Source organism: Callithrix jacchus, chromosome 10 (assembly GCF_049354715.1).
Source record: "Callithrix jacchus isolate 240 chromosome 10, calJac240_pri, whole genome shotgun sequence".
Taxonomy (NCBI): domain Eukaryota; kingdom Metazoa; phylum Chordata; class Mammalia; order Primates; family Cebidae; genus Callithrix; species Callithrix jacchus.
Window position 1 is genome coordinate 111255843 of NC_133511.1, and position 11465 is coordinate 111267307.

Consider the following 11465-nt stretch of genomic DNA (forward strand, 5'->3'; position numbering starts at 1 on the left):
ATGGGGTGAGGAGAAAGGTGAGAGAAGGAAGGGATAGTTCAAAGGAAATTAATTTAAAATTATTGGGTATATATAATGTGCCATATGCATTGTGTTATGATAGGTATTGGAGATATAAAGATGAATAAAATATCTCTCTCAAGAAGTTGATACCTTGTGGGACATTGAGGGTGACAGCCGAGAAGGCAAACATATAATAATAATAATAATGTCAATACAATTCAGTCCAGAAGTATTTATTGAGTTCCCAGTATGTGTTAGACACTGCACTATGTGTTAGACACTGCACTAGTTGCAGGGGATAGTTCCTCTTCTCTTGGTACTTATCATCTAATAGGAAAGTCAGACATTCATCAAATAATTATACATGCTTAAAATTGCAATTGAGCACAATAAAAGACAACAGATGGACCACAGCTTGACAAAGGATTAGTACGAAGAACATATAAAGAACTCCTACTCAGAGTAAGAGATAATCTGTCAAATAAACCAATTAGCGACTTAAAAATGAGGAAATGGCCAACAAACAAATGAAAGTGGGCCCAGTCTCACTTGTTAACAGGAAAGTGCAAAATTAAAACACTAAAAGGCCATTTCATACCCATCAGCTTGGCAAAAATTTTGACATCTTACAATACCAAAAGTTGTTGAGGATGCCAACCATGGGAACTCTAATATATTGCTATAAGACTGTGAATGGTACAACCACTTTGAAAAACCATTTAGCCATGCCAAGTAAAGCTGCCAGTTCCCATGCCTCGAACCCGCAATTCTGCATCCAAGTGGCTACTGAAAGACTTACATTCACACAACAGGATGGGTATAAAAAATGCTAATCACAATATTGTTTCTAACAGAAAAAAAATTAAAAATAAGTTGAATGTCCTTCAGAAGGACATTGGTAAATTAAGTATAGTGAACTCATATCATGCAACCTGTATAGGCAGTGAAAATTGCATGGTCTAGAACTACATGTCTCAGTGTGAACACATTTCAAGATCATACTGCTGGGTGAAAAAAGCAAGTTGCACAATTATATACTCAGTATAATGCTGTTTCTTCAGAGTTTAAAAACATACCAAACAATTCTATAAAGTGCTTACAGGCACAAATATATGTAGCAAAAATACAAAAGCGTGCATAGAAATGATAAAACTCAAAGGCAGAAAAGTGGTTACCAGAAGGGAGGGACAGAAATACGTTCAGAAGACTAGATCTGTGAGGTTTTATGTCCTTTAAAAAAGATCTGAAGAAAACAGAGCAAATGTTAAGCTTTGACAAAGACGTGGGGGAGGCAGGGGAAGGCACACAGAATAGTGATTAATTATATTATTCGATGTAGTTTTTCCGTAGGCTTTAAATTTTTTTGAATTGCTCTTTGACCTATTAAAAGAGAATTCCACTGAGTTGGGGGGGGTGCGGTCAGGGAAGTCTTCTCAGATGAATTGAGTCTTGCTAGGATGACAGCTGAAAATTGAGAAGAGGAAGGGCGGGAAGGTGTTTCAGGCAGAGACAGTCTGTGCTAAGAGGCTGGACTGGGAATGCGAGGTAGGGACCAGGGACTGAGACCCCCTGTGTGGCCAGAGCAGAGGAAGACAGGAGCTGGAGTTGAGGGGAGGGGTAGGCGAAGGGGGTGTGCACAGAGCATGCAGGACCCCACAGGCCATCCTGAAGGGTCAAGTCTCTCCCCTAAATATGACAAAACCAGCAGGCGGCCCAGAGACACTGCACTCGGCCAGATAGCAGAACGGGGAGGGCGTTCTTGAAAAGGTGACTCACATTTGAGTCTGGAGGATGAGTAAGAGGAAGCCGGTGGGGGGAGGGGGAGAAGGGAGGGAGGGGAAAATTCCCTGGATAGGGCGTAAGCGCTGCAAAGACCTGAGGACCTTCAAGAGTGTGGCCCCAGCGGGCTCCGGCCTCCGAGGCGAGCTCGGGAGGCGTGGGGTAGAAAATGGCAGGCGAGGGCGTCTATTAGACCGGGCTGAGTCAGGGCCAAACAGGGGTTGCAGGTGGCTGTTCTGGCAGAGCGGGGAGGATGGATTCGAAGGAGACCGGCGTGCAGGCGAGACCTTTGAGGGGGATTTGTCAGCAGCTAAGGGGGGCGGGGCGCCGGGCAGGTCTGACTGGAGTGGGAGTGAGGATGGAGTGCAGAGTGCCTGGAGAAGTGTTCCGGAGGGAAAGCAAGACGTCGGGACTAGGGGGTGGGCGGGCGCGCCTTCTCCGCGACGGGCAGTAATCGGGTCGACACGCGGCGAGCGGAGGTGCGCGCGGGGCCAACCGTTTGAGCAGAGCTGTCGGGCCGGCGTTGGGATGGGCGCGCCCGGGCTGCAGGCGGGAAGCCGGAGGTGGGAGGTGCCTCTTGCGAGTGGCTCTCCACCGCTGACAGTAAACCACCTGGTCGGAGGACAGAGGGGGAAGAAACAGAGGGATCGCTGTGGGGCGGCGAGGAGCGGGATTGTGACGGGTGGGGGGTCGAGATGGACCGGGCGCGCAGGACTGCGCCAACGCCGCGCGGCCGCCGAGAGGGCAACTCCCCTGGGCAGGCTGGGCGGGCCCTGGGGCCGGGAGCCGGAGGCGGCATCTCCTACCTCCCCGCAGGGCTGCAAGGAGGCGGCGCCCCGAGCGCACCCTGAGCGAGCAGGCGCGGAACAGCGGACCCCGGCCGGGCCTTCCCGCAGCTTTTCCGGCCACCTTGGAGTGCAGGGTCCCCGCGCGGCCCGGGGCGCCTCCCCCGAGCGGCCCGACCCCCTGCCCTCCCGGCCCCCGCCAGGCTCCCCGCACGTGCAGGCCGCGCCTCCCACCGGCCCGCGAGCCCGGCGACGTCACTGCGGCTCTGACGCGCGCTCATGGAGGCCCGGGCGGAGGCCGCGCGGCGCGGGCTTCCTCCGGGAGGTCCCAGTCCCCGCAGCCCGCGGCCGCATCCTTGGCCCTCCTCCAGGGGAACCTGGATCTTTCCAAATTCGGTGGTGCCGGCTGTCCTTCGAATACTGATAAGGACGTGAGCGCTGGGTAAAAGATTTCCGGAAAGAAATAGCCGGACCTAAGAAAGAGACTAACCATAGCCGCCAGCTAGAGCTCCACTCGTATGCCTAGCGCTCTTAGGAACAATAATAACGACCACAGCCATAATAGCCACCATTTATTGAGCGCTTACTCTGTGCCAGGCAAGGTGTTAAGCGCTTTGCCGGCAACAACCGTCGGAGGTAAGTACCATTATTATCCCTATTTTGCAGGAAACCTGGGCACAGAGAGGTTAAGTAACTTGCCCCAGGGCACACAGCTAGCTTATGTCAGTGCCAGAATTCCAACCCCGGCTGTCGGATCCCATGTCATTTTCATGTCAACCCACTAAAGACGGGATCCTTTTCTCCATCTTAAAGATGAGGAAACTAAGGCACATGGAAATTTAAGTATAATACCTTGCCCAAGGTCACCTAGCTGGAAAATGGACGAGGCGGAAAGCGAACTCAGGCCTCCTCTCTGTGCGCAGAACCCGCGGTCTTGGCCATAGACGATGCCCCTTCCGACAGCCCAGCAGAGTATGGCCCTGAGTCGCAGAGGCGCAGCCCCTGCGGCCTCCGATCCCCTGGCGAATCGGGTGTTTCTGAGCGTCGTCCCTGCTCAGCCCGCAGGCGTTGGATAAGGAGGCGTCTCTGGGAATCTAGTCGGGGACGGGGCCGCGGTCCTCAGTAGGGATGGAGCGGGGGCGGAGGCAGCAGGAGGGATCTGGAGTCCCGACTGCAGAGCGGTGGGGCCGGGCTCTGGGCTGGGCGCCTGCCCCGCGAGACCGGCAGAGGGCGCTGCCGCACGCGCCTTGGATCTCGCTGTCACCAGGACCTCGGGACGGGCTGACGTCGGCCTGCAGACGCCTGGACTCAGCACCCCGAAGCAAGAAGCTTCCCTTCCTGGTGGCTGCCATCCCTCCAGCCCACCATTTCAGCCCTGGACCTGCTTTCCCTGACCACTCTTGCCCATCTTCTGTGCTCCTGCCATCCCATCACCGGCTTTCAAGGCTTCCCAGTTCCTGCGAAGCGGGTTTTGTCCTCTCCTGCTGAGAGGCGCGGACACCGATTCCCATCCCATTAAAAGGCTTAGGTGTTCTCAAGTCAAATTTAGCCTTGCCTCCCCTTCTTGCCTTCTGGCGATTTAAAATAGGGATAAATCATCTACTTGGAATAAATGACTAATTTTTCTCTTCTTCTCCAAAATACGGTGGGTAGGGGGAGGGTTGGTTAAGTAGGCACAGATAGATGAAAGGATCTATTTTCATGATAGCTGCCGAGTACAGGCTGCTGCTTTTGCGCTGAGCCCTTTATGTGCTTTGACTCCTTAATCCTCACTACAGCCCTAAGAGGTGTGGATGATGATTGATTGCTGTTTGATGGATAAGGTCACAAGGCTGGTAAGTGGCAAAGGTGGGATTCTTCCCAGGAGTGTCTGACTTTAAAAGCTATGTTCTCATTACCCAGAATGTACATGCTAAAACAACTGAACAGAAGAGGTAAGATGCAAATCATGAAAAACAAATCAAAATCTATGCTGAGAGTGCATAGAAATACCACATGTGCAGGGGAGGCTTGACGAGCTTGAGTCCCCAATGTGGGACTCAGATGTCTAACAGAAAAAACAAACCCTAAAGGTGCAAGGACAGAATAGGAATGAGGCTTTTGGCTTTAGCTTGGAAGAGCATCCGGAGAGGCCCACTCACTTTCTATGTCTGGGCTCTGAGAAAATAAAGGTGGTTCTAGGAAAATCTGAAAAGTATGGGAGAAAGAAAAAAAATCCTTTTTGTGGTTTTTCCTTTAACCAAGCCTCATTTTGCTATTTGTGTTTTATTTTAAAATTAATGTGGCTCTCCCCACCCTTTAAATTGGCACATAAATAGCAAAAACAGAAGGAAAGCCAGCTACAAACTTAAAATGTGGTGGGTTTCTCAGGAAGGAGGTACATGACGTGAAATGGAAATGAGGATTAAATGAGGTGCCTTAAACATTTCAAAAACAGATTTTCCACACAGAATTTAGATCATAAGCCCTGAGGACAGCTTTGTCTGGGTCTGGGCTTGGTATAGTGTCTAGAATCTGTGAGTGCTCCATGAATGTGTAAAGCAAATCACCCTTTTAGTACATGCTTGTTTCATCTGACTACCTGGCCTACCACGTTGCTTATGGTTTTATTTTTTTATTATTATTATTTGTTTTTTGAGATGGAGTCTTGCTCTTGTAGCCCAGGCTGGAGTGTAATGGCACAATCTTAACTCACTACAACCTCCACCTCCCAGGTTCAAGTGATTCTCCTGCCTCAGCCTCTCAAATAGCTAGGATTACAGGTGCCCACAACCATGCCTGGCTGATATTTTTATTTTTAGTAGAGATGGAGTCTCCCCATGTTGGCCAGGCTGGTCTCGAACTCCTGACTTCATGTGATCAACCCGCGTTGGCCTCCGGAAGTGCTGGGATTACAGGTGTGAACCACCAGGCCCGGCCTGCTTATGGTTTTGAAGTTTGGTTTCTGGGGTGATTCCTGTTCTCTGGACCTCAGTCACTCCTCAGACCCCTCACTTTTCCAGAAATTTGCTCTGGAAATTCAGTCAAGGTGAGGCAATAGGTGATGATGTCACTAGGCTTAGTTAATAGAATGACTGCTTGGCTATGGAACCACCAACTGGAGGTTTTTCCAAATGAAGAAAGCCAAGGCAGAAAGAACCTCATGGGACTCATCACTTAATAGTTCTGACTCTATTGCCCTGTGTCTTTAACCTGGAAAGATTCCCCTCTTCCCCCAATACCCTGGCCATACCAGGCAGTCTTCTGCAAAATTATTGGGCTTCTTTGCCTTTCCTTGGTCTGCTTCTCCTTCCCTCCTTCTTTCAGTACATTCACTCCACAAACACATAGAGCCATTAAATGTAGGTGCTGGGGATACAGCAGAGAACCTGGCATGAGCTCATGGACTCACCTTCTCCTGCTCCCATGTGGCTCCTTTCCGCGTGGTTCCAACTTTCAGGCTTGGCTCCACCAGAGTAACTGACTTGCTTCTCCATGTGGGAACGACTGCTGAGACACATTTGATATTCTATCAGCTTCTGGCAGCTTCCTGAGGCCATACCTGCTGACCTTAGAACCCCACTTTGTGGATATCCATTTGGTAGGCGTGGGTCCTGATAGACCTTCAGGAGCAGAATTTGGCACTGTTCTAGCTCCAGGACCTGCCAATGCCTTCCCATCCTTTCCTAGTTGTCTTTCCTTCAGTTCATAAGAACACTGTTTCTGACGACTGAAATCACTCAGGTCATATTTATGAAACATTTATTACAATGAAAATCCCATAGTGACATAATACTTCACAGGAAAATGCTGGCTAAAACAAACAGCGACTGTCTGGCATGGGATACATTGAATAAGGCTTATGAGTCTTTTGGGTCTTTTTTTTTTTTTTTTTAATTGAACCTTGGGATGGAGCCATTCATAATAATGAAAGGGAAGGAAGACACTAGGCTTGTTTCAGTTCTCAAAATTATTCACGTGGAACAGACTTTCACCATCAACACTGTAAAAGAGCAGAATGCTCAAGGTAAATGGCCAGTTTTGTCTTTCTGGAAAATCCATTAATACTGAATGATTTGGTCTTGACCCATTCCAAAAAATAAAAAAATTTAAAAAAAGAGGATTGAGCCATAGGATTCAGATTATGTCCTTGAAAATCCCTTTAAAAACTAGATTCCAAATCAGTGCTCTTATTCTTCTTGAATATCCCACCCACCTGCCTCAGCTTGTCCTCTCCCTTCCAGATACAGCATTATTTTCTCTCTTTGAGGAAGAATGGCCCAGAAACGAGAGGAGTGAGGGAACATCAGGACAACTTTTCCACTGACCTGTGTTGCTAAGCCATTTGGACTCAGAGAACTCGTTATATATGTGTGCTGCGCCTGCATGAATTTTTGTGGTTGTGCATTTTCTGGCTAATATCCAGTCTACAGAATACGGGGGCCTGAAATACAACAAAAAGAAGACCTCTGTGTCAAGGACATGTGTCCACCCACCAAGAAGTTCTGGGTGGCCAGGGGGGCTCCTAGCTCAGGTCGGCGTGTCCAGCTGCTGGGGTAAAGAGATCTGGACACCACTGAACATTTCTGCTGGGATCTTTCCAAACCCTTTTGGGAACCAGCAATTGCGTTAGTCTGGGGAAATTAGTTTTGCACTTTCACAGAGTGAGAAATTCCTCAAGGGGCATTCTTGTACTTGGGAAGAAAAATCGAACCCAGCTCATTCCTTCAGGGCCCTTGCCACTAATAAGGCAGATGGAGTCCAGTTCAGTTAGTCCCACCTGGGTCAGGGCATGGAGTGGGGACAGGAGCAATGGAGTTCAAGGAATTTCACCTGTGGCTACGGCCCTTCTCTGACCGATGCAAGCTTGATATTTTAGGGGCCCGTGTTACCGGCATGTAAACACCGTGACAGCCAAAGATCCCAGGCGACCACAGAGGATCTCAAACCCTTCCTATCTTCCTAGAAACCCTGGCGGCGCGACCGGCTGCTTGCTGTCTGATGCAACAGTTTGCAACGCCGTTCTGGGAGTTGAGTTTTGCAGCGGGGCGCGGGGCGCCGGGCGCCGGGCCTCGGGCCCACGCGCATGCGCGGGCTGCAGCCCCGCCCCATAGGGCGGAGGGGGTGCTTTTCACCAGATGTGCGAGGGGCGGGGCCGGCCTGCTGGGGAGACCTCTGGCAGCTCGCGCTAGCGATCTGAGCTTAATTAAACTTCTCCCAAGGCATTGGCTGACTGATTGACCCAGTGATCCAAAAAAAAAAAAAAAATCAGGGAGGCCCAGATCTCCCCAAACGCCCCGGCAGAGCGAAGTTGGGAAGTTGGCTTTCGGTTTCCAGACTTGGGCCTTTGGATTCAGCCTCCCTCCCCTGCGCCCCCCGATCCACAGCGCTGTCCAGGATCCACAGCTCGAAAGCTCAGTGAAGCCTCGCGGGCCTGGGCCCTCACATCCGATTTCTTAAGAAGGGAAGGATAGCGGCTACGGGGCGGGAAGGAGGCAAGGTTTTGATACCGCCTTGGTCAGTAGCTCCCCTGCCTTGCTCATCTGCGTTAGGTTTTATGAGCAGGAGGCGTCACCGATTATTTTCCAAAATTTTCAGTCATTCGGGTATTGCCTTCACGGTTTGCTTCTATATCCACATTCCACCTCTATTATATATTTTAATTAACTTTTATTTTATTAACTTTTTATTTAAATTAAATAGTTTCCCTTTTTTAGATAGCTTTGCCCTAAGCAATAATATTAGCAAAGTTACAGGCTGAAAATAAATTCGAAACTATTAAAATGAAAAATGTATATATGAGCTGGTCCGCGTGCAATGGTGTTTACAACTAATTGATCACTAATCCGGTTACTGTTTCTTTTTCTTTTCTTTATTCTTTCCTTCTCCACTCATGCTGCTTCACTTGACTAGCCTTATTTACAAGGAAAAAAAAAGGCCTGATGTGGTGGTTCACACCTGTAATCCCAGCATTTTGGGAGGCTGACAGGCTGATCACAAGGTGAGGAGTTTGAGACCAACCTGGCACATATGATGAAGCCCCATCTCTACTAAAAATACAAAAATTAGCCGGGCATGGTGGCGGATGCCTATAGTCCCAGCTACTCGGGAGGCTAAGGCAGGAGAATCACTTGAACCTGGGAGGCAGAGGTTGCAGTGAACCAAGATTACTCCACTGCACTCCAGCTTGGACGACAGAGGGAGACTCTGTCTCCAAAAAAAAAAAAAAGTATGTTTGTTAGCTAAATTGTCTTGTCTACCACATGTGGTGAAAAACTTGTAATTGCTGGGCACCATGGCACATGCTTGTAACCCCAGCACTTTGGGAGGTCAAGGCTGGAGAATCACTTGAACCCAAGAGTTTGAGACGATCCTGGACAACATGGTAAAACCACATCTCTACTAAAAACACAAAAATTCGCGGTATATTAGCCTGCGCCTGTAGTCCCAACTACCCAGGAGGCTGAGGTGGGAGGATTGGTTGAGCCCGGGAGGTTGAGGCTGCAGTGAGCTTTGATGGCGCCACTGCACTCCAGCCTGGGTGACAGTGAGAACCTGTCTCAAAAACAAACAAATGAACAAAAACTCTGGAGGTAATACTACCTAACATATTGAGTGACTGTGAGTATCTGGCACTGTTCTAAGCACTTTACACATTCTTACTCCTTATGACACCATAGAAGGTGGGTGTTTACATTTTAAAGGAGAAAAATGAGGCACAGAGAGGTTAAGTAACTTGCCTAACCAGGATGCAAACTCTACTACGCTGTCTCCAGAGCCTACATGGCTGCCCTATCCAAGGAGGACCCACAATTTCTCCAAATCTTACCCCCTTTTCAAGGCCAAGTTCAAATGTCAGGGTCTGGATGAGGCCACTTGGGAGCTGAGCAGCACAGGCTGCAGGCATAGGGAGAGTAAGATCTGGTCAGCCAGGGTTCAGCTATAGGTTTTGCCGTTACTAATTGTATGATCTGAAGCTTTTAGTTTCTTCATCTGTACAATGAGCAGAATCAGAATTTCTTCACACACCCTTGATCCGACCAGCTCAGGACATCTCTCCCAGTTTAGAATTCTCTTCTTTCTAAGGCTCGGTTTGGGCTCCTCCCATGTGCTCTCCTGGCATTGGGTACTTAGCTGGATGGTGGCACTTAATAGCACCATACTGTAAGTACCTGCTTCCCTCACTAGACCGGAAGCTCCTTGAGCACAGAGCCTTGCCTTGGTCAATGCTGTGTATCCAGTACCTAGCCCAGTGCCTGGCACATGGTGGCCACCCGTTAAAACAGTATTGAGCGAGTGAGCAAAGTGGGCCCTGAGTAGAGGAAGGCCTTCCCTTTCCCCTCCAGATTGATGGAGCCATCCTCATAGAGGGCCAAAGGACCCGCTGGCCTCCCAAGGACTCCTCCCAAGGGCACACTCTGTAACAGCTGGCAGCACTGGCACCACTACCCAAGGAAGCCAATGGGCTGACCCTGAGAGGTCCCCACAGGGCTAATTGAGCTAGTGACAGAAATGCCAACAAGTGTTAAGGGACTGCATTCAGGAATCTCTCAGCACTCACGAACTACTGGTTACTTAGGCTAAGTGCAAGCGTCTACGTTTTGCAAACTTCAGCTCATTCTCACAGAGGTCATAGAAGGTAGGTCAATCAGCCTTTAAATGTTTTAAAACAATTTTGTAATGCACCCTTTAAAGCACCTTTTTTAAAAAGCACCTTTGGAATCCAAAGGGTGCCTCCAGGCATTTCTTTCCATACTCCCTAGATCCCCCTTCTCCCCTCTACCTGGATGGAACAAAATTTCTCATTTCCCATGTTTCATTTTCTTCTTTTTTTAAAATTTTTTATTTTCGTAGGTTATTGGGGAACACATGGTGTTTGGTTACATGACTAAGTTTTTTAGTGGTGATTTATGAGATTCTGGGGCACTCATCAACCGAGCAGTATACACTGCACTCAACTTGTAATCTTTTATCCCTCACCCCCTTCCCATCCTTTCCCTCTGAGTCCCCAAAGTCCACTGTATCATTCTTCTGCCTTTGCATCCTCATAGCTTAGCTCCCACTTATGAGTGAGAACATACGATGTTTGGTTTTCCATTCCCGAGTTACCTCACTCAGAATAATATCATTTTCTTCTCTGAAATAAAATAACCCATACATGCGTCTCTGATGTACATGACACTCCCTATTTTGAACATCGTGTCTACTCTCCTCCATCGACCGTGGAAACACCTAGAAATTCCCCCTTCCACGTTAAAACTACATTTCCCAGGCTGCCATTCTCATCTGGAAAGAGAACAAAAAGCCTGTGTTAGACCATGTGTCTTCTATTTTGGGGTTGGAAAATCTGGTCACTAACTTGGATAAAGATTGCTATGCCCATAGACTAATTCTTCTGGCCCCAGGCAGACATGAATTTCCCAGGCCTCAAAGATTGGGGGTGTGGATGGGTTATTACAGCAAACAAAGCCTTTAATTAGAGGCAGAAATAAAGACTTGGCACAAGACTTTTAGAAGATGGATGACCCCTGCCCATCTATTTTCTTTCTGCAACAGCCCTTACCACCACCACCACCTCTTCCCTCTCTCCATTTCCTTTCCTTTCCCCTTCTTCCAGATTCTTCTCTTAATTGTACCATCGTGCCACTCCCTTGCCCCCACCCCACCCCCGCTTGCCCACACCCATTCTTTAACTGTTTAGTATAAAATCCAGCCCACCAGACTGAGGTTTTCTTCGATCCAAATGTTATTTTCAGAAGGAGCCATTGAGGTTGGGGAGTAATTGCAGTGTTGGGCCTCTGCAAGCCAAGCTGAAAATAATCAGCGAGGCAGATGGGGTTGGAAGAGAGTGTGGTGCCCTTCCACCAAAGAGTGAGAGAAACCCAAGAGGATGAGTCAGAGAGGCGAGCGCCAGGCTGG

At 48.8% G+C, this 11465-nt stretch overlaps 1 protein-coding gene across 5 annotated transcripts; it reads right to left on the reverse strand.

The window, feature by feature from the left end:
• Positions 1-220: 220 nt before the first annotated feature.
• On the reverse strand, positions 221-7638 carry LOC144578150 (uncharacterized). Of its 5 annotated transcripts, none has more exons than XR_013523403.1 (5): positions 7380-7638; positions 6875-6990; positions 5959-6053; positions 3420-3859; positions 221-2394 (listed from the first exon to the last, which is right to left on the reverse strand). XR_013523403.1 is itself a non-coding variant. In XM_078340928.1 (4 exons), exons 3-4 carry the CDS (start codon positions 6041-6043, stop codon positions 2195-2197), a joined length of 285 nt encoding a protein of 94 aa, XP_078197054.1. In that variant the 5' UTR covers positions 6044-6053; positions 6875-6990; positions 7439-7638; the 3' UTR covers positions 221-2194. The 5 variants fall into 5 exon arrangements, 3 of the variants coding, with proteins under 3 accessions (XP_078197054.1, XP_078197053.1, XP_078197052.1); XR_013523402.1 differs by having other exon boundaries at positions 5959-6056; XM_078340928.1 differs by lacking the exon at positions 3420-3859 and having other exon boundaries at positions 7439-7638.
• Between the last annotated feature and the right edge of the window lie 3827 nt (positions 7639-11465).